This window comes from Babylonia areolata, chromosome 24 (assembly GCF_041734735.1).
Source record: "Babylonia areolata isolate BAREFJ2019XMU chromosome 24, ASM4173473v1, whole genome shotgun sequence".
In the NCBI taxonomy this organism is placed as follows: Eukaryota; Metazoa; Mollusca; class Gastropoda; order Neogastropoda; family Buccinidae; genus Babylonia; species Babylonia areolata.
Window position 1 is genome coordinate 37323744 of NC_134899.1, and position 23656 is coordinate 37347399.

General features: G+C 41.4%; 2 protein-coding genes across 2 annotated transcripts in view; one reads left to right on the forward strand and one right to left on the reverse strand.

Moving 5' to 3' along the window:
- Positions 1 to 1869: 1869 nt before the first annotated feature.
- LOC143299044 (polyubiquitin-C) lies at positions 1870 to 7406 on the forward strand. Its single transcript, XM_076612136.1, has 5 exons — positions 1870 to 2018; positions 2988 to 4360; positions 4856 to 5311; positions 5806 to 6033; positions 6483 to 7406. The coding sequence occupies exons 2-5, from the start codon at positions 2995 to 2997 to the stop codon at positions 6716 to 6718; spliced, it is 2286 nt and encodes a 761-aa protein (XP_076468251.1). The 5' UTR covers positions 1870 to 2018; positions 2988 to 2994; the 3' UTR covers positions 6719 to 7406.
- A 3264-nt stretch (positions 7407 to 10670) lies between these two features.
- The window catches only part of LOC143299045 (spartin-like), a 21164-nt gene continuing 8178 nt past the window's right edge, over positions 10671 to 23656 (reverse strand). The window contains exons 4-7 of the mRNA XM_076612137.1: positions 18380 to 18574; positions 16640 to 16795; positions 14719 to 14809; positions 10671 to 13847 (exon numbers count right to left, since the gene is read on the reverse strand). Of these exons, the coding sequence (XP_076468252.1) occupies positions 13601 to 13847; positions 14719 to 14809; positions 16640 to 16795; positions 18380 to 18574 (689 nt within the window). The 3' untranslated portion in view covers positions 10671 to 13600. The remainder of the gene's footprint in view (positions 13848 to 14718; positions 14810 to 16639; positions 16796 to 18379; positions 18575 to 23656) is intronic.

The following is a 23656-nucleotide window of genomic DNA, read 5'->3' on the forward strand; positions in this document are numbered from 1 at the left end:
ATAAAAAAAATAAATAAAGAGGGAAAAAAAGAGTGAAAAAAAAAAGTCGTCTCAATGCTGAACTGCCACCAGAACTACTCTCTCTCTCTCTCTCTCTCTCTCTCTCTCTCTCTCACACACACACACACACACACACACACACACACACACTGACACACACGCAAAACACTCAGTTACTATGGTCGATGACATAAATGAGTGCGTGACAACTGCCTTTTCCTCTTTCAGTTTTCTCGGGGAGACAGACAGACAGACAGACAGAGACATTGGAGACAGAGAAACAGACAGAGACAGAGAGAGAGACAGGGAGAGAATGAGACAGAGGGAGAGAGAGAGACGGGGGGGTGGGGGGTGGGGGAGAAAGAGAAGAGACTCTGTATGTGTGTGTGTGTGGTGTGTGTGTGTGTGTGTGTGTGTGTGTGTGTGTTCTTTTTCATGTTCTTTACGTGAGTCCAAACTGCTCGGCAGGGAGAAAGGCCAGTGGGGTCAGTATGACATTATGCAACTGTAAATCCAGTCTCAGAACAATATTTTAATGCAGACAATAATATGCACCGTCACCATCGATATTTGTTAAACCATTATCTCGAAACTCTGTGCCATCGCGATCATGTGTCTGTCTGTCACAACCGCAACGTGTTGCAAAGGTCGTCCAGGTAATCCAATGTCGTCTGCTGACGTTTCTAATTTAAGAACATCACATGATCCTGTTTGTGCCTGACAGTGGTTCAAATATGTTTCTGTACTTCGCCAGCACATGTTTTAGGATCGGCTCGAGATTGGGTGGGTTGGTGGGTGGATGAGGGAATTAAGACCTAAAAGAGACCCTCCCATCGGGGGTGAAGAACAGAAAGGAGGAGTCTGTGCTGGGCAGACTCAGTGCGTGCGGGGCACACTTTTTTTTCTTTCTTTTTTTTTTTAATTCATGCTTACTTGTTGAAGGGGGAAGAGGCCCTTTGATGTATTCCCTGTGATGAGCCTCTCACCGGCCGTGAAACACGTGCTTCTTGACTAGTGTTGGAATCTGCATGACGTTAGACACAGACATTACACGGCGGTTTCTCTGAAGACTTTGTTTCGTGACTTGTCCTTCCGTGGCCGCTAATGGACTTCTTGAAAGAAGTGAACATTTTTAATCAGATTTGAAAGTTTTAAACTATCCGGGATGGTTTTTTAAACTTTGAGTGGAAAGCTTAAAGCGGTGATTTTTTTTTGTTGTTGTTGTTGTTGTTGTTGTTGTTGTTGTTGTTTGTTTTGCTTTGCTTTGTTTCGTTCAGTTTTTTACCTTTGTACTGAGTATACTGATTAGGTATCAGTAACTGAACATGGCGACTAAGCCTTGAGATGGCCTTAGTGGTCGGCGAGGCTCTAAGCACCATAATTTGATTTGATTTGAGCTAAATGTTTCTAGCAAGAGATCGAGAACTAGAACAGATTCTCAGAGGTAGTCTGTTTTTCCAAGATCATGAATCTGCGGACAGATGATTATATCGTATATGCCGGATTACATGACATCAGTTGTGGCGATTGATAACTTGAACTTGAGGTAAACTACTTGAATGGAACGAGAATTTATGTTTTAACAGATAGGACTATAGTATACAATGTACGTATTGGATCGACAAAGCCGGGAAACTCATATCAAGTTGCTCTGTTCCTCCGTGCAATGAACTGTGTTGGGAACTATACGTGGCTTTATTCATCAATGTTTTATCAGTGTAGGTATGTCAGACGTTGTTAACTGGCAGTAAGGATAACCGCTTATGACACAAAAGTATACTATGCCCGTGGCGTTTTCGAAAATAACGTGTAATGTATTTGAAAGGAAGAATAGGTGGGATGAGTGTTGTGGCAGGTGTTTTTGCCAAGAACCACATGAGAACATGACGCGAAGATTTTTATTTTTAGTAACATGATGTCACACACCCAACAAAATAGCGGCTGCAGCAGCGCCCCAACATTTCCGCTCGCAATCTCTTTCCGAAAGGGCGTGTTAGACAACTGAGAAGACTCAAACGGTGAGATTGGCGTTGCGATCATTTGTTTTTCCCATTTGCTTCGTATTGTCAAAAGTGTTAGTTGATTTTACTTAGGCTGGATTTCTATATAATGTCTGTTACGTGACTGAAAATGTAAAAGGTGTTGCTACGTTGCACAATGAAAAGCATCGCCAGTTGTCAGCGCCATATTGAATTTTTGGGACTGGTTGCTGAATTTCTCGTTCTTACTTCCAGATTTGCGTATTATTATAAAATGTTGTTGTGTATTTTCGCTCAGCGGTTCTCTTTGTAAGTGTACGTTTTGAATTTTCGATCAGTCACTGAGAAAACAGATCGATACGGGGATTAGCTTGTGATACAATTACAGGTGGGTGTGATAAGGATGCCTCCAAACTAAAAATCGTCTGCTCCTAGATCTAGTAAAGGGCGTTCAGGGTTTTTTTTTCGTTTGTGTGTGTGTGTGTGTGTGCGTGCGTGTTGAAGCTTTCACAGCTAAATCGTAATTGACGAAAAGAAATCGTCTTTTGAAGTACTTGAACTGTGAGTGTGATTTCCTCAAAAGTTCATTCAGTTTAAGTGAGAACAAAGGAGACCAAATGAATAATAATAGAGCCCATCATTTAGTCTTAATCTTAGGCCAAACATGCTTTTGAAATTTTACCCCAAACTTTTCCCTTTTTCATGATGATGAACAACTGAGAAAACACCAATAGGCCCCAATTACTGATTTTCACAAGTACTGAAGTAGATGAACTTTATATAGTACACAAAATGTGTTTGAACTGAAAGTGCTTGCCATATTCAGTGCTTTAATACTGACATTTAAAGTAGGCTTAGAAAGAAATCCAAAAAGCTGGCTAAGGAAAAAAACAAACAAAAAAAACTTAGATGAAACTCGTGATGAATTTCAGAAATAAAGTTAAATTGTAATTATAATCAATATTACTGGAATGTCTCATAAAAAAGTTGTGTTGTGTCCTGTTGCAGAAGAAAGATGCAGATCTTTGTGAAGACCCTTACAGGCAAGACCATCACACTTGAGGTGGAGCCATCTGACACCATTGAAAATGTCAAAGCCAAGATCCAGGACAAAGAAGGCATCCCCCCAGACCAGCAGCGTCTGATCTTTGCCGGCAAACAGCTTGAAGATGGCCGCACACTTTCTGACTACAACATCCAGAAAGAATCCACTCTTCACCTGGTTCTTCGTCTGCGTGGAGGCATGCAGATCTTCGTGAAGACCCTCACAGGCAAGACCATCACACTGGAGGTGGAGCCATCCGACACCATTGAGAACGTCAAAGCCAAAATCCAGGACAAGGAAGGCATCCCCCCAGACCAGCAGCGTCTGATCTTTGCCGGCAAACAGCTTGAAGATGGCCGCACACTTTCTGACTACAACATCCAGAAAGAATCCACTCTTCACCTGGTTCTTCGTCTGCGTGGAGGCATGCAGATCTTCGTGAAGACCCTCACAGGCAAGACCATCACACTTGAGGTGGAGCCATCTGACACCATTGAGAACGTCAAAGCCAAGATCCAGGACAAGGAGGGCATCCCCCCAGACCAGCAGCGTCTGATCTTTGCCGGCAAACAGCTTGAAGATGGTCGCACACTTTCTGACTACAACATCCAGAAAGAATCCACTCTTCACCTGGTTCTTCGTCTGCGTGGAGGCATGCAGATCTTCGTGAAGACCCTCACAGGCAAGACCATCACACTGGAGGTGGAGCCATCTGACACCATTGAGAACGTCAAAGCCAAGATCCAGGACAAGGAAGGCATCCCCCCAGACCAGCAGCGTCTGATCTTTGCCGGCAAACAGCTTGAAGATGGCCGCACACTTTCTGACTACAATATCCAGAAAGAATCCACTCTTCACCTGGTTCTTCGTCTGCGTGGAGGCATGCAGATCTTCGTGAAGACCCTCACAGGCAAGACCATCACACTGGAGGTGGAGCCATCTGACACCATTGAGAACGTCAAAGCCAAGATCCAGGACAAGGAAGGCATCCCCCCAGACCAGCAGCGTCTGATCTTTGCCGGCAAACAGCTTGAAGATGGCCGCACACTTTCTGACTACAATATCCAGAAAGAATCCACTCTTCACCTGGTTCTTCGTCTGCGTGGAGGCATGCAGATCTTCGTGAAGACCCTCACAGGCAAGACCATCACACTTGAGGTGGAGCCATCTGACACCATTGAGAACGTCAAAGCCAAGATCCAGGACAAGGAAGGCATCCCCCCAGACCAGCAGCGTCTGATCTTTGCCGGCAAACAGCTTGAAGATGGCCGCACACTTTCTGACTACAATATCCAGAAAGAATCCACTCTTCACCTGGTTCTTCGTCTGCGTGGAGGTGTGTATACCTTCTTTTAAAAAAATTTTTAAGTGGGGTGTGTTTCTTTATAAAGAAAAAAAAAAAAAAAAAAGCATTTTTGGACGACATGAGGTAAAAAAAACAAGTAAAAGAAATACTGAAAAGAAAAATTGAGTAAAAATAAGAAAGAGCAAGAAAATGCCAAGTAACAAGATGGATTTGACTGCAGAATTTTTTGTTTGTAATGTTTTTCTTAGCCAAGTTTAAGGCTTCCTTTTAAAGAGAAAAAATAAGAAGTAATAAGAAATCAGTAAAAATAAAAGTATGATTACTTAATGATTAAAAATTTTTAAAAAAACCGTGATCATTCTTCATCATACACTGAGGAATGCATATTCTTATGTCTAAGATTATAGGTTACATGCATAGAGATGAGTATTTGCATTTCTTAGACATATACACTCATCTGTATACACTCATTTCTATGTCTGTGTAATTTGACTATATTTCACATTTTCTTGCTGTCTTTTTCAGGCATGCAGATCTTCGTGAAGACCCTCACAGGCAAGACCATCACACTTGAGGTGGAGCCATCTGACACCATTGAGAACGTCAAAGCCAAAATCCAGGACAAGGAAGGCATCCCCCCAGACCAGCAGCGTCTGATCTTTGCCGGCAAACAGCTTGAAGATGGCCGCACACTTTCTGACTACAACATCCAGAAAGAATCCACTCTTCACCTGGTTCTTCGTCTGCGTGGAGGCATGCAGATCTTCGTGAAGACCCTCACAGGCAAGACCATCACACTTGAGGTGGAGCCATCTGACACCATTGAGAACGTCAAAGCCAAGATCCAGGACAAGGAGGGCATCCCCCCAGACCAGCAGCGTCTGATCTTTGCCGGCAAACAGCTTGAAGATGGCCGCACACTTTCTGACTACAATATCCAGAAAGAATCCACTCTTCACCTGGTTCTTCGTCTGCGTGGAGGTGTGTATACCTTCTTTTAAAAAAATTTTTAAGTGGGGTGTGTTTCTTTATAAAGAAAAAAAAACGACAAAAACATTTTTGGACGACATAGGTAAAAAAAAACAAGTAAAAGAAATACTGAAAAGAAAAATTGAGTAAAAATAAGAAAGAGCAAGAAAATGCCAAGTAACAAGATGGATTTGACTGCAGAATTTTTTGTTTGTAATGTTTTTCTTAGCCAAGTTTCAGGCTTCCTTTTAAAGAGAAAAAATAAGAAGTAATAAGAAATGAGCAAAAATAAAAGTATGATTACTTAATGATTAAAAATTTTTTTAAAACCGTGATCATTCTTCATCATAACACTGAGGAATGCATGTTCTTATGTCTAAGATTATAGGTTACATGCATAGAGATGAGTATTTACATTTCTTAGACATACACACTCATCTATATACACTCAATTCTATGTCTGTGTAATTTGACTATATTTTACATTTTCTTGCTGTCTTTTTCAGGCATGCAGATCTTCGTGAAGACCCTCACAGGCAAGACCATCACACTGGAGGTGGAGCCATCCGACACCATTGAGAACGTCAAAGCCAAGATCCAGGACAAGGAAGGCATCCCCCCAGACCAGCAGCGTCTGATCTTTGCCGGCAAACAGCTTGAAGATGGCCGCACACTTTCTGACTACAATATCCAGAAAGAATCCACTCTTCACCTGGTTCTTCGTCTGCGTGGAGGTATGCAGAGCTGTGTTTTTATTGTGTGGGGTGTATTTCTTATATTTTTATATGACATTGGAGGAAAAGAGCAAAGAAAAATTCAATGTATTACGTTTTGAAATTTTTTTGAAAAAGAAACATGAGAAAGCAAGATGTAGAGTGGAAGTGTGTCAAGAGATAAGATTGATAAACATAGAGAACATAATAAAAAAAAAAAAAAAAGGGGGAAAAAAGGTATTGCTCAGTAAAATTTCAGACCTATATTTTAAAAACTTTGGTAAAAGAATTTATCAGAAATAAAAGAATGATTACTTGATGATTTTTAAAAAGTAGTCATTATAATAGACTGAGGGTATGCATACTCTTGCACCTCTCTTTGAAGTCTACACACTTACTTTTGCGTACATACCTGTATACTTACACGTGTTAAACCATATCCTTTCACTGCTCCATGCTGCCTTTTTCAGGCATGCAGATTTTTGTGAAGACCCTCACAGGCAAGACTATCACGCTGGAGGTGGAGCCATCTGACACCATTGAAAACGTCAAAGCCAAGATCCAGGACAAGGAAGGCATCCCCCCAGACCAGCAGCGTCTGATCTTTGCTGGCAAACAGCTTGAAGATGGCCGCACACTTTCTGACTACAACATCCAGAAAGAATCCACTCTTCACCTGGTTCTGCGTCTTCGAGGAGGCAACTAACGCATCTTTTGGCAACAGATTGACTTCTTTATTTTTTTTCTTTTCTTTCCTTCGCCTATAATCTGTTCATTTTTTTTTCTTTTCTTTCCTTCGCCTATGCAGCAGCTCCGTTTGTCTTCTTTTCGCTTCCACATTATTTGTTACCCCCAGATTACCCAGTCCATATTACCCTGTTTCTACTCTACAGTCTAAAATTTAATCAAAAGGTGGGTAAAGTCTGTGCAAGTGGACTGTGATAGTGACATTGCTGATGTCCTGTACTATGAATGATGTAGTTTGGTAAAGCCTTTAAGAATAACATTTATTATGGTAGTGAATGTTCATGTCAGACAAATAAAGTCTTTACAACTGGACCGAGAATAACGTTTATTATGTTGGTGGAAATTTCATGTCAGTTAAAACAAATAATCAGATGGTAGGTTTTCAATCATCCAGTAAAATGCAGGCAATGCTCTGAATTTTTTTTTTTTTTACAGGTATTTTATGAATAACCCTTTCTTTGATATCAGCATTCCTGGTGTAAGTGCATCATTGGCAAAATGTTTTATGCATGTGAATGTTGTGATCATTGCATTCGTAGTCTGCCTCCAACAGTACCATGAGGGAAGGTAAGCTTACCTTATTTGCATTCCCTCTGCATTCAGTTTTGTCAGGAATCTTGAATAAAGTCTTCGGTTTGAAAACACAGGCACTGAGACTTTTTCTTGCTATAAGTTGTGGCTTTAGTGTGTATGCTTTTCAGAACATGGGGTATTTGTTATTTTTCCTCTTTAAAAAGAACAACAAACACCAATATGCCAGCCGCTGTGGCAAAGTGGTTAGCGTCATGGTCTGACGGCTGGTTGGAACGGGTTCAAATCCCAGCAGAGATGGGTTTTTCGGCCCGTGGCCAGCTTCTACCCAGAGTTGAGTGTGCTGTGGACTTAAATGGGGAGACTGGGACCACACAGTCTAGTGTCGTCCACTTCAAGGATGCGTCTTTGGGTGTGTTGCTCTAATTACTTGACAAACACTGCAATTGTCTGCATCTCTCGGGCCTGGTTAACGCTGGGATACCATTATGGCAGGAAGCGTAGAGTACAGCCTTGTCACGCAGTCCCAAACCAAAATGGACCTCCATAGCTACATCATTGTCGTCGTCCTCCTCCAACATCATCAATATAAACAAAACAGTTGGTGGCCTTTCATGCCCTGCTCATGGTGATCTCGGTTTCGATACCCCTCCACTTCTGTGCTTGGGTTGAGTCCTGTTAGTGTCTTCAGATTCATGGGGGCCTGATTGAGGGATGTGGTGGCGGTTTCCACTGGGAGGGATGCTCACTCTGGCTCCGCGACTAAGCCATTATTGTCGTTAGTAGGGGGCTTAGTAGGTGGTGTCTTTAAGTACATGAAATCAGAACAGGCACCACTGAACACCACCAAAGTGACTCGGCAGCAGTGCAAGGTTTTCTCTGGTGTGTGGCCTTGTGACCTAACATTGATGGTTCCCTGCAGACTGCCAACGCTGGAACTGTGATGGACGAACCCGGGTGTGGCCATGTATGGGGGAACCTAAATGAGCGGGGTGGAAGTAATCCCACTGAAACGGTGCAGATGATGGGGCAGCAAACAGATAAAAAAAAAACGCATATATATACATACGAAGGCTTGTAAAAAATGTTGTTTGGCACTTTAATTCTTAACCTCTCAGGAATTCTTTTAATGAGCAATGAAACATTTCGCCTGAATTTAAATTTTGATTCTTAAGAAAAAATCCCAAAATGTTTTCAGCTGAAACTGCTAACCTCGGTGGCAGATAATTCAATAAAAAGGTATTTAATTACACATACTTGACCATGATCACTGGTGCAGAATCCGGCAGGGGTTACACATCATCTGCTGTTTAAAAATCAATAAAAAGAACAACAGATGCCTGACAACTAAAGCCTAACTCACTATGAGAGCATACCCTTGGTTTGTATAAAATAACAACGCGGATAGTAGTTTGCACAGGACAGGAATGTCAGACCCCTGCTGGAGTCTGCACTAGTTGGGTCACAGTTAAGTATGTGTAATTAAACCTAATTTTGAAAGGAGTGGCTAAGTACACTGAAATACAATAAAAATAAAAGATACTTTGAAGGCAAATGAATGTAATGAAACAATTATGGCCACTCTGGGGAAACCAGTGATAATATGGATACTTCTACAGCACCTTTGGACATGCATGCACACATAAATACACATACCAGCTCCAATGATGTACATACACATACATACAAGTGCACACATACTGTCACAGCTTTACTGCTGTGAAGACACAAATCTACTACCGTGACCAAAGCAAGTGGTGACCATGTATCCTTGGAAGACTGGTCAGGCATAATTATCCTTTGTTGCCAAGTAGAGGGAAGGATTCGCACAAGTGCTTTAAGCAGCTTTTGAAAGATTGGGGAACAGCTGCTCAGTTGTACAAGAATTCCCTTTTGACAGTTTGAGCTATACATGTCAAAAGTCGGTATGCTGGTCACTGCTTAAGGACAAATCCCTATTTGCTACACCACATCTGCAAAGCTGCCTGACCAACAGCAGAACAACGCGCAAAGGCCTTGAGGGAAAATAAAGTATGATAAACAAAATAAATAATGATAGTAATAAATGAAAATGTATAAATAAATATATGAGTTAAAAAAAAATATATATATATATATATGCATTAAAGAAAAAAAAGGTCGAAAAGAAAATATATGAATAATAATAATGCAAATAAATATAAACACACACACACACGAACATTCCCACAACAGATATGCAACAAATACGCAGTCTCAGAACCAGCTGCCCTCATCATTGTCATTCTCCTCCTCCTTCATCATCATCAATATAAACAAAACAGTCTCAAAGTCTGGCCTTTCATGCCCTGCTCTCATGGTGACCTCAGTTTCGATACCCCTCCACTTCTGTGCTTGGGGTGAGTCCTGTCAATGTCTGGTGTCGGCAGATTCATGGGGGGCTGTTGTTTGGGGGATGTGGTGGTGGTCTCCACTCTGGGGGGGACGCTCGCTCAGTTTGGCTCCATGACTAAGCCATTGTCGTTAGTAGGGGGCTTAGTAGGTGGTGTCCTAAGTACACTGAATCAGAACAGGCACCACTGAACACCATCAAAGTGAGTCAGCAGCAGTGCAGGGTCTCTGGTGTGTGGCCTCCTAGCGACCTAACATCGATGGTTCCCTGCAGACTGCCGACGCTGTAACTGTGACGGACGAACCCTGGTGTGGCCATGTATGGGGGAATCTAAATGAGCGGCGTGGGAGTAATGCCATTGAAACGGTGCAGATGATAGGGCAGCAAAAAAAAAAGAAGAAAAAAAAAAGCAGTCTCAGAGATATGAAAACACAAACAAATGTACACAGGCCCAACATTACACATAAAAGCAGACACGTTCCAATACATAAACATGCATACACACACACACACACACACTCACACTCATCTACATTCTCCATGTTCCACATTACCCACGCTTGCACATTCTGTTGAATCACTGCATCCATCACACACACATACACGTGTACACATTCCTATATTCCACCGCTTCCCAAAAGATGGACAAACATGTGGCATGGATAAGGAATGAAAAATATGCCTGTGATCTGAGACTTCACAACACTAAATGCATAAAATTTATTCTGAATCATTCTCATGTTTATAGTCATTACTTTGGAACTGTTAATGAAAAAGACAAAACTGATGTTAGTCTGAACTCTCCAAATCTAAGAGCTGTCCCATCTCTATCAAGCTGGTTGGACTGAAGAACTGCCAATAGGATTATCTCCCGTTTTAAAGCAACTAGCTATTAAAGTCTTTCCATACAAACTGAACAGAAACCAGTTTAGTGCAGGTACTTTATTTCAAAGTTTTCTTAACAGTAGTTGATACAGCTTCAAAACCAATCAATATCACAACAAATCAATTATGATCCATGTTTTTAATTAATTTAAACTCTCAAAATCAGTACAACATCCATTCATGAAGACATCAGAATCTTTCTTTGCATAGTTTAATTAGGTATTAGGTTACAAACCACTGATCTGGAAATTTAAGTACTTAACATTTTAACAACTGACTGGTAACATCAACAACCCATTTCCAAAAATATAATATAAAAACAAGTGACAAACGTGATGTACTACTAGAATCAACAATACGGATAACTCAACTAAATGTTTTCGTTTTGATTTAACCAGTTAACTAATATCACAGTTTTAATACAACCTGAAGGCAAGATCAACGACGGCCTCACATGGAATGGGGAGATAATGTCCAGCTCCTATTGTTTAGAGATGGGTTCCTTTGTACCATATCTCCGCCTATCTTTTTCCTGGAGGGGTTGATTTCTGTGGCCAGGAAATGTGTTTTCTTGGGAGATTTTGTGTCCAATGTCTTTGCCCTCCCTCCACTAATGTATCCAGAAATGCAAAATATCCACCTTTGCGTAAAAAGTTAGTTCCAATGTGATTCTAGTAATATGTGAATGTAATGTAAAATTGGAAGCTTTGGACATTGTGCAAAGGAATCCATCCCTAACCATGGAAGCTGGGTGTGATCTCCCTTACATCTCCCGACCAACACCTCAAATAATGCAAGACATGCATCACACAATACTCGTCTGCAGATGAAAGCAAGAATTATGTGCTCTCACTTCACCAGAGTATAACCTCAAAACAAGACTAGAACCCCATAACTGCAATAAATATCAGCAATACTGTGATAAAAAAAAGAAGTGTTTTCTTATTCTGAACAGAACTAGCGGGCAACAACTGTCATGCACAGAACAACAACAGGAGTATTAAGAACCGCCTGTAGCTTATATTACAACCTTCCACAAAAAAGTGATCATTTTCACCATGACAAAACAATTTGCAGGCTCAGGTTTACATTGTGAAGATGATCAAAAGTGATAAAGAATACAACCTCAGTTGAATAAATACACTTTATCTGTGTATCTAATTTACAAAAAAGACTGGCTTAAGTCATTGCCAACTTGGCAGTGATTCCTTTTCCTTGTCAATGCCTCATACTTTCCTTGTCCTATTTGTACAATACTTATACTAGTCATCTATTTGGCAAGACATCTGTTGTACAAACACAGTGGAATTTTGGCAAGTGTTTATCATAACTAATAATAATAATAATAATAATGGATACTTATATAGCACACTATCCAGAAATCTGCTCTAGGTGCTTTACAAAAACGCTTTTGTTAACATAAAACATCATATCTATGTTACATACACACACCAAAATGTGACTACACACACACACACACACACACACACACACACACACACACACGCTGCATACATACATTTTAACATACATGTATATCTAACAGCTACCCTAACACATACCCTAACTAAGGCCCTTATTAATAACATGTATGTGTGTGATCACCTCTTGTTATGTCTTTGTCACCAGATATACTGATCAAGTGTCAATAAAGTGATAAAGTCAACAGAACGCACATGGAATGCTACAAAACTTAGCAGTACATGAGGTTTATTAATATCTGAGGTGTCCCCAGCCAGTATGAAGTGTCTATCACCAAACCTGTTTGTTAGTGAACGCCCGTAACATGTCACCAGAGACAGAACCTTTTCCCTTTCCTTTCCTATTTTAACACATATTCACACATTGAAAGAGAGCGACATAATGAAGGACACATTGTTTTCTTTCATTCAAAGACAACTTGTGTTAATAAAAAAATTTTTAAAATCCAAAGCCGACATTTCTGGCAATGCACAGCTTGCCCTGATGTCGGAGGCTATTCCTTTCATGCCTGTGGGTGTTATGCAGGCCACCATATAATTTCAGCTGAACTGTAATGCTACAGCAGTCATAGGAGCCAACCAGTAAAACTATTCAAAACTACTGCTGACATAATAAGAGTGAAACTATAACTCTAAGTTTCTGCTAACTAAAAAGGATCTATAAAATCATCAAATTCTCCATGGCTGATCACAAAGTTGAAATCACATGTGGTATATTTCATATACATAGATAATGCTGTTAATGTTATAATGCTAGAATATGCTTCCAAATAGCACAAAGGAAGCTTTGCCACTGAACTTCCTACTCTCTTTGTTTCTATACCTTTTTTTGAAACATTGATCAGACTTCATGATATCCTATTTCTTTTCAATGAAAACACCACCAGCCATTATTTTTCTCAGAATGTCAATAACTTGTGTTTTGTTGCTGGTTTAGATAGGTAACATGCCTCCTTGATTAGAACCACTCTTTTTTTTTTTAATTCTTTTCATTTTGTTTTGTCACGACAGATTTATCTGTGTGAAACGTGGGCTGCTCTTCCCAGGGACAGAGCGGCGCTACACTGAGAGTGCCACTGATTTTGGGGGGTATTTTTTCCTGCCTGCAATTTTAATTGTTTTCCTATTACAGTAGATTTTTGTATAGAATTTTGCCAGGGACAACCCTTTTGTTGCTGTGGGTTCTTTTACGTGCGCTATGTGTATGCTGCACATGGGACCTCAGTTTATCATCTCATCTGAATGACTAGTGTCCAGACCACCACTCAAGGTCTAGTGCAGGGGGAGAAAATACTGGCGACTATGGGATTCGAACCAGATTCTCTTGCATCCTAGGCAAACACATTACCTCTAGGCCATCACTCCACAACTAGTGATTTCATCCAGTGACACTTGGAAACCACTACAGGGCTATCATTTTATGGTGCACCTTCAGACAATACTCTAGATTTCTTGGTATGTACCTATCTGTTCAAAACTGATGTACAATGGAATATGTACCATGATAAATTCTTGGAACAGAATCAACCTCTTTTCAAGTGCCACAAAGAATACTGCGGCACAAAACACAGTATCACATGGGTGGCTTTCCACCCTTCTTGTTGCTGCTCCACTCACTCCCATCATGGCATGCTCCGTCTGTTTGCTTGCTGGTCGCTTTCTTCTCCTGTATATCCTGGAGCATAGCCTTCCCTGTGTCCTTGGCGGCCCGCTTGGCAATGGCCTTGATACCTAGATTGTCGGCGTTGTAGGCTGTCATGGCGATGTTGCCTGCAGCATAGACTGTGTTCTCTGCCAGGCTGCCAGCTTCCTGCCCGTATCTGTGAACACGTCAGGAAATTGCTCAGTCAGTACCTACTGTCAAAGAAGAACACTGACAACAGCACACATGATAAACAACATGGATTATCTTTGATTTTTTAATTTTTTTGTTTTTTGCTGCCCCATCATCTGCCCCTCTTCAGTGCCAATACTCCCACACTGCATATTCTGAGTTCCCCATACACAGCCACATTTGAGTTTGCCTTCTGCAGACTCAGCACCAGCAGTCCATGGAGAAGTATCAACGTGAAGTCGCCAGCTGGCCACTCACCAGAGGAGACCCTGCACTGCTGCTGAGTCACTTCGGTGGTGCTCTTAAATGCCGATACTGATTCGACATATTCAAGTCACCACCCACTAAACCCCCTGCTCAAACAGACTGATACTCAAAGCCTAATCCCAGCACGGGCCCAGTACGCAGGATGGCCAAACTTCAATCCCTGGCATTACCTCCAATTATCACGCTGTCCTTAATGACAATGCAGTGCTTTGTATTCAAATCAAACACTGTCTGTTAAGGACAGGGAGAGGAATGCAAAGCAGTCTCACCACTAAAGGAGAGGACAAACTCACTGGTGACACAGTGAGACTCATTTCCCTAAAGAGAAGATAAGAAGTCAATGAACAGTCCCATTTAAAATAAATGTATAAACAAAAAGAAAACCTTTTTATATGTGATAATGCAAAACATATCCTGTCTAAGAATATTTACAAAACTGCCAAACGCAAACCCAACAGAGTGATAATGACAGAGAAAGAGATGACAAACAGAAAAACACAATACAGAGAGTGGCTGAAATTAAAGAGATACACTCAGAAAAACAAGACAAAAGTAAATCTGACATGTCCAGGTAAGAAGTAATGTCATACTTGTGTTGTACAGTTGCCACAGTTTCATTGGCTAAACTCCGGGCCAGGGCTTTGGCAGCACCTTCCAGACTCATGTACACTGTGCCAAAACCTGCACACATGCATACACACACTCTGTGAGTAGATGTATCAACAAGAAATGTACTTGAACTGACCATTACATAATTCTGTTTTTTCAATCTACACATATAGTATTGCAGCCTTCTCACTACTGCATTCCCACTCTCTCCTGTTTATGATAAAATCAAATTACAATACATACCAAACCAGAAGCTGTAAGCCTTCTACGTATCTGTGTTTTAGCACTTGACTGAATTTTCAGTGTTCCACTTCAAGAGAAGCTTGGCAACTGGTGACATTTTGGTGCAATGTGTAACAGTCTCTCTGATCTTTCTTTTTTTATCTTCTCAAATATTAACAGTAATTATTAAGGAAAATTCACAAATCTCAGCTGTTACTAACATAAAATATTCCAAACCAAGTAGTTCATAAGAAAACATTTAATCAATATGATGAAATGCAACAATTCCTCAGACAATATTTCCATTTCTTTACATCTTTTATTTTTCTAAAAAAAAAAAAAAAAAAAAAAAAAATCTCCACTCCTTTTTAAATCTCAGTGCATGTTTCTTGTAAAAATCAAGCTTCAGTTGAATTATTAATTGGGCAGTTTTTCTCCAATAATGATATTGCAATTTCTTTCTTGTTTTTCCACTTGTCTGCGATTTGTTTGTTTGTTTGTTTTTGTTTAAATCTTATTTCATGTGTGCCTGTCTTCCAGGATTGTGGAAGAACACCTGAGCATGCCAAGGCAAATAAACTGTGAACAAAATATTTTCAAACAAGTAATCAAGTATGATATTTCTTCTGTTTTCATATTTCAGCTTAAGAGAAATAACAAATAACATACATATATACAAACCAAAAAGTCCCAGTCAATAATCAAGTATAATACTTTATCTGTTTGTTTTCATAAAAATTAAACCATTTTCATTAACCAGGTTTGATGCCATTTTGTTCAGTCAGGCAACAAATTTGCAGTGGTGCCCATGTAGTGATCAGGCTGAATGATTTAAGATTTTTCAGTATTAAAAAAAAAAAAAAAAAAAAATTAAAGTCAATTTCCTTCAACGTAAACAGGATATCATCTGCTACTCACTAACGTATTTCAAATTTTGTATCACTCAAAGCTTTAGAACCAAGAACTGACAGAAAAATGTGTTTGTGTGTGCGTGCGAGTGTGTGTGTGTGTGTGTGTGTGTGTGTGTGCGCGCGCGTGTGTGCGTGCACACGCGTGTGAGTAAAGCAATGTCATTAATTTTGTTTTATTTCACATCATCCATTACCTTACATATGGTATTCTTTGGAAAGCTGCAAACAAATTTTCAAACAAGAACAAATCAATGAATCATCTGATTCAGAGTACATCAACAACATCCACTTGTCTCTATTTCATCTGTCTTTACCACTTAACAGGAACATTTAAATTTTCAATTCTCTATACCACTCAACGAAAAATTATCTGCCAACTGGCTCAAACCCAGGTTGCCCTTGCTTCTGAACACTGACTCTGAACCATACTGGAAGGTAAAGTTCACATACTATTACTATCCTTAATCTAATTCATCTGTCAGGTAAACTGCACATGGCATCACAGAAACATTTTTTAGGATATGCTAGTCTTTGCAAAATCTGTGGACCCACAATGAAATCTTCTTAAATACTGCTTGGTGCAAAAATTTACAAGATTACTTTGAAGCAAAAATTTGTTGGACTATATTGATACCAAATGGTACAAGATTTCTTATAAGAAACAAATGTGCAGCTGCTTTTTCCTTCAGCATGGGGGCATGAGAACTTTCATGAACTGAGTGGATCAATGCACTTGTCTTTCACCAAAATAACATCACAGCACCATTACCATGGAGTCCACTAGCCGCCACCTCCATTACTCCATCCATTGTGGACTTGTTTTTCTCTGTGGTCACCGACTTCGGTAAGAGCTTTTCGCCCTTCTTCCGGATGTGTGGAGCAATCTGGCGGCCCAAGGCCATAGTTGCCTCCCCTAGTTTGGTCACTGCAAGCAGAGTCATGAATGGTCAGAGGTAACGGTAAAAGATGATTCATTGTTAAGCTACCTAGTACTTTGGCCTGGATGCAAAGTCACATACGTATCTCCAATATGGAGAGAGAGGGTTTGCTGATAAAAAGCAAAAACAACCCATAACAAAGGTCTTGCATTTAAAGCAAGGCACGGCAGCACAGAACATGTATGCATACCTTAAAAAACAAGCCCCCCCCCCTCCCCCCTGCCCCTCTCCAAAAAAAAAAAAGAAAAAAAAAAGGAGAATCTGTGACAATTTCCTCTGCAGAGTGCCAAATATTGATATACCTTCTAAAACAAGCAAAAAACAAGCAAACAAACAACAAAACTTGGAGAATCTGTGACACATTCCTCTGCAGAGCGCCACATATTTTACAACACATGATACATACAGGTTTTCATAAGCCGGTCTTGTTACAGGCATCTTTCTTCATAACTAAGTTCTATGCTGCAATTAGTTCAAGTCTTTGCTAGTGAACAGAACAAATACCTTTCTCAGAGAACAAATCAAAATAAAAGACAGACATGTAAAATGAACTAAGCATTTAGAACTTGAAGTAAAATAAAGTGCATCTTGTCCCTGTACACCCACACAAACACACAAAACATGTAGTGTGTCTACTGAGAGAGACCTCAGAGTGGAAAAAGTGCAAATAAACAAAAAATCTAGCTTCATACATCTTGCAGATGGAAGCTTAGCACATTTACCAGTCAGGTATCATGGGCTGCAACTCCTCTGTTCACTTGAATAAAGATCTGAGAATGCGTTTTTACATGTATGACTGTTCTCCCCTGCAAGGCAACCATTCTCCATTTACAGGGGTAATACCGCCTAAACTGGAATGCCAAGATGTTTGATGCTGCTCATGGTGATACTGGGATCAGTCACTGTCTCACCCAATAAATGAAATCTTGTCTGCTGAAAATGCCCAGTTCATTACATTCTCTCTTTATAAGTAGTATATACGGCACACTGTGCACACTTGTACTCAGCAACTGTGCACACCCACATTTGTTTACTGATCTTTATTGAATCCCTGCTAAATTTCAACTGAAGTACAAAGTTGCAGTTCCTGCCTATCACTGTTCTGATGCGTCACACTTGTCATATGGCGAGGTAAAATGGTTGCACACATAAAAACCCACTTGCATTTGCACTGCCCACGAATGCAGAAGAAGAAGAAAAAGCACAATGGCATTTTCAGGAAAAGGGAATGAGTTGTAGACTCTGTACTTTCTATGTTATTCAAAAATCTGGATGTGTTCATTCAGATTAGCATTCGTGCATATCATCAAAGTACACACATATAAATGTAAACCACAAAGCAAGCTCAAGTCCCGTAACATGTAAGTCTGTGTTCATGCACGCAGTGTGTGTGTGTGTGTGTGTGTGTGTGTGTGTGTGTGTGTCTGTGTGTGTCTGTGTGTGTGTGTGCATTGATGTGTGTGTGCACAAGCACACAATAGGATGACAGGTGTTTTATAAATATGTCAGTCAGTGACAGGGTCAGTGGAAACTGTACTTGCTTTTTCTGCAAAATACTGTACAGTACTAACCGATGAAGGCGCTGACAGTGACACCAACGTGAGTGGCTTTGCGAGCATACATCATGCCTGTCTGTACCCGAGGGTCCACCGGCTTTGGCTGTTGCTCAGGGCGCAACTTTGCTTGCAGCTTGGATGATCCATAGGAAATAAGTTCCCCTGCTTTTTCTGCCCCTTTCCCCACACCCCATGATATCCACTTGGATGCTATGGCAAAAAAACAAAACAAAACACAAAAAAAAGAATAAAATATTTTTGTGAATAATACAAACACACAGACATTTAATGATTTAGGCTGAAAAAAAGAAGAGACAAAAAAAGACACATCAAATAAACACTTTGATATTTACATGGCAAACATCTGCAATTCAAGCAAAACATAATTCAACTTTTGGAAGTATACAATTACAAATCAAGAAATTTCTTACAAAATAAACAAACAAGTAAACAAGCCAAGAACAGAATAAATAATAAATCTAGTGAGGCTGATTGGACTAGACTTCAGATCCAGTCCATAAGAAGACAGCAAACACTAATCATCAACTGATTTGACCAGGAGATCAAATGTCTTATGCAACATTTCACATGTACAGTGGTTATAGTGTCCTGTCTGTCCCATTTGTACTCATTCAGAGCAGACAGATCAATGTTCATTTTCCACGGCAGTTTACCTTCTTCCAAATCTGACTATTAAGTTCAACTGTTCTTTGGCACTACTAAAGCTGGCTTGTGCCAGACCTTTGTACCACTCACGGCCTCTTTCTCCCTTCCCGCCGCTTCTTTCCCACGCTTTCACACTGTGCTGTTGTGTGTGTATCGAGCGGGCATGCTGTGTTTAGTGGTGTTAAAACTGACGTAATTTTTTACATCAAGTTTTCAGAAACTAGATATTTCTACATTTTGTTGATTAATGTGTCTTGTGTAAGCTGGAAAAATTTGGGACAAAATATAGATCTGTGAGTAAAGATTTTACTTGCTATTTCAAGTGTGTGTAACTGATGTGTGCTGGGGTTCACTGAGCCAGCCAGTGAAGATCCCTCACCCGCGGTGCACTGGTGAGTGTTGATGCTGACACGCTTGGGAGAGGGAGGGGTGGCTGGGGCCGGGGGCATAATATTTCTTTGGCTTTAATCTGAGACTCTATATTTTTTTTAATGATAATAACAATACAAATAATAATAATAAAGTGGTCTAAGTTGTTGAAGTAACAGAGGATTGTATGTCATTTGGAATAATGATGAAGTAGAATAAATACGTTACTGTTGTAGCAAATAATTGTTTGTATATCAGCGTTACTTATGTATAAATGGAGATAAGTTGTAGAATCAATTAGTCGTAGCAACAAACAGTTGTCTGTCATTCTTATTGTGGAAAGTAGTAGTTGTTTCAACAACAAATACTTGTTTGTCGATATTATCTGTTTTGTTCGTGTCTGTTTTATTTTGGGGGGTCGATTCCATCCGAGATGGATCAAAGTGATCATTCACTATCTGAACATTTAGAGCGTTTAAATTCCTTATGCAGACTGTGTGGGAGAAGGTCCAAGAATCAGAAAAAGATAGGAGCAAACAACAGAAAACATGTGTCAGTGTTGCTTCAGAGATCAACACGTTTTTCAGCTTGAATGTGTTGGAAGATACGGAGGGAGTGCACTCAAACTCGATCTGTGCTTCTTGTTTCACAAAGCTACAATTTCTACCAAAACGTGAAAACGCATCCACAACAATAGCCCGCACGTCAGCAGATATTGAAACAATGTCATATTTGTGGTGTCACTTTGACCCCAGTGTCCCAGCCAGCCAGTGTGCAGCTTGTTCACATTTTCAACAGCAGAGCAAAGGTGGACGACCAGAGAAAAAAAAAAAAAGTTTCAGTTTAAGACCAAGCCCCCAACAAGACTACCGGCCTGTTCAAGACGTTTCCTTTTCTGACACCTTGGATTCCACTTCAACGCCAGTTAAACATTTTAAAGTTGCACCTAAACGGCTTAGGCGAGTTCGCTCTGGTGTAGATAAAGCACTGTCTTCATTCAAAAATCACATTCTGAGGCCTTTGAGTCGTCTGAAGGCACCATTGACGAAACCAGAGGAAAGGTATTTCACAAAATGTGCCTACATTAAGCTGTCAAAGTCCAAAGATAGAATGACCATCAAGTGCCAAACTGGTGGACAACCACTCATCTTCCAAAAAATAACGAAACCCCGGAAAAGATCATCACAGGCCCCAACATCACTGAGAAAGAAGAGAGCAAAAGTTATGAACAAAATCCGGCTGAATGTATCTGGAGACTCCCCACAATGAGTGCTGCCTTGCCATGGCTGGGGGGCTTGCGTGTCTCTGTGACCCTGAGAGCTATGCTGGCTGGAGATTCGTCTCCTGGTAGGGCCACCCAAGCCAGACAGGTCAAAGGGTAGAGACCAAACGAAGGGCGCTCACTGGTCCTCCAGGTTGGGGGTTAGAATAGGGCTAACAATCCAATTCTTTAAAAAAAAGTCTGTTACAGAAACTGCAACAGCAGATACCAAAAACAGCATAGTTGAGGAAGAGTCCTCTCAAGTAGAGCTCATGACGCGAGCTGGTGAAAGCCTTCGGGAAGCCAGTGCACCGAAAACTCTTCTGACAACCAAGCGCAAGACCAGGATAGGGACCTGGAACATCCGAACCCTATACGAGACCGGAAGAACAGCACAAGTGAGTAGAGAAATGCATAGATACAACCTCAAGATCCTTGGACTGTGCGAGACGAGATGGAATGGAACCGGACAAACAAGGCTGTTAAATGGAGACACCATCATCTACTCTGGACAGGAGGAAGGCCAGCCACACACACACGGAGTAGCACTGCCGATGACATCTGAAGCAGCGCGAGCACTGCTGTCCTGGGAACCCATGTCACCGAGGATGCTGCTGGCCAGATACAACTCTAAGGGCAGAAAGGTCACCATCATCCAGTGCTACGCTCCGACAAATGCAGCCAGCGCAGATGACAAGGAGGAGTTTTATAATCAGCTCCAGGCAACCATCGATAGAGTGCCAAAGAGAGACATGAAGATCATCATGGGAGACATGAACGCCAAAGTAGGAGCAGACAACACCGCAAAAGAGCTCATCATGGGCAAGCACGGCGTGGGAGAACAGAACGAGAATGGAGAGCTTTTCACCGACTTCTGCACCTTCAATGACCTCATCATCGGAGGCACAGTCTTTCCACACAAGACCATCCACAAGACTACATGGGTTTCACCAGACGGAAAAACAGAGAACCAGATTGACCACATCACCATCGGCAGAAAATGGCGAAGAAGTCTTCACGATGTGCGAGCTAGAAGGGGCGCAGATGCAGCCTCAGATCACCATCTTGTTGTAGCAGAGATACGGACCAAGCTCAAGGCCTACAAAGACCAGGCAGACAGACCAGCCTTCAAATACAACGTTTACAGCTTGAAGGACAAAGCAAAGGTGAATGAATACAAAGTTGAACTGAAGAACAAGTTCAGCGTACTGGAAGGACTGACAGAAGAATCTGTGGAAGACCAATGGCATGAACTGCGCAACATCTGGACATCAACGTGCAACAAGGTAATGGGCAAGAAGACACGGGAACACAAGGAATGGTTATCACCTGACACATGGAAGCTCATCACCGATAGGAAAGAGCTGAAGGAGAAGATCAACCTGGCTCAGAACCAAGAAGAGAGGCAGGAGCTGCAGGCACTCTACTGGGAGACCAACAGACAAGTGAAAAAGAGTGCCAGGAAAGACAAGCGAGCTTTCATTCACCAGCTCACGGAGGAAGCTGAGACTGCAGCTGGAAAGAGAGACATGAAAAGACTCTACGAGATCACCAGTTCTGTCGGGAAGAACAAGTAACCCCACTCGACCTGTTAGAGACAAGAATGGAGAAATCATCACCGGAAAAGAAGAAGAAAGAGCAAGATGGACAGAATATTTCAAAGATACCCTGAACAGACCATCACCACCAGTCCCCCCTGACGTGACACCGGCTGTAGAGCTATTGGATGTTAACATCAACCCACCAACGAAGCTGGAGACCATGAAAGCCATCAAGTCCCTCAAGTCTGGAAAAGCAGCAGGACCAGATGGCATACCACCAGAAGCCCTGAAAGCAGATATTGAGACATCGACTGACATGTTGCACCCATTGCTAGTGAAGATTTGGGAGACAGAAGCAGTACCACAAGACTGGAAGAAAGGCTACATCGTTAAACTTCCAAAGAACGGCGACCTGTCATCATGCAGCAATTGGAGAGGGATTACCCTTCTGTCAATACCTGGAAAAGTGCTGACAAGAATCATCTTGGACAGGCTGAAGACCGCCTTAGACAAGACCCCGCGAGATGAACAGGCAGGCTTCCGTCAAGACAGATCCTGCACGGACCACATTGCCACCATGAGAATTATTACTGAACAGTCCTTGGAGTGGCAGACCTCCCTGTACAGCGTCTTTGTGGACTTCCAGAAGGCGTTCGACAGCGTGGACAGGGAGGTGATATGGAAACTAATGCAGCACTACGGCTTTCCTCTAAAATATATTGCCATCATCCAGCAACTGCATAAGGACGCCACCTGCCAAGTCATACACGAGGGAAAGCTGACTGACCCCTTCCAGGTACGAACCGGTGTACGTCAGGGCTGCCTATTGTCTCTGTAACAGCAGAAGAAGGTGCAGCAGCATCAGTTTGACAAAATATAGAACGCTGAAATGTCTCTACAGAAGGCTTGGGGTACATTATGCCAGTGAAAAGAAAGAAAAAGCAGCACAACTGAAAGCACAGCATGCAGGAGTAGAAGGCCAGATGAGAACTCTAGAAATCTGGAATAAGGATGCAAAGGAGATGGAGCTGGTTCCAACACCTTGTGCAGGAATCAAGAATGTCCCAGATTATGTTACCAAATTGTTGGATGATTATGACAGCCAGGGTCGACTGTCATGGCATGATGGCAGCATTCCAGAGGACGAAATTTGGATTAAGATTGGTGGTGATCATGGTGGTGGGTCATTCAAACTGATGCTCCAAGTAGCAAACCTAGTCAATGCCAATTCCAAGTTCAATACTAGCGTCTTTAATATTGCTGAATGCAAAGACACTCCAGAGAACCTGAGAAGGCTACTAGGTCCATACAAAGACCAAATCACTGAACTTGAGACCATGCAGTGGAGAGGCAAACAAACACGCGTTTTTGTCTTCGGGGATTATGAATTCTTGACCAAACTGTATGGCTTGTCAGGTGCACAGGAAATCCATCCATGTCTGTACTGTACGGCAA

What these genes read in the sequence shown, in the direction of transcription:
- LOC143299044 (XM_076612136.1), top strand. Translation starts at nt 2,995, where the DNA reads ATGCAGATCTTTGTGAAGACCCTTACAGGCAAGACCATCACACTTGAG. An exon ending in GGTTCTTCGTCTGCGTGGAG is followed by an intron (nt 5,312 to 5,805) that starts GTGTGTATACCT and finishes TGTCTTTTTCAG; the next exon opens with GCATGCAGATCTTCGTGAAG. An exon ending in GGTTCTTCGTCTGCGTGGAG is followed by an intron (nt 6,034 to 6,482) that starts GTATGCAGAGCT and finishes TGCCTTTTTCAG; the next exon opens with GCATGCAGATTTTTGTGAAG.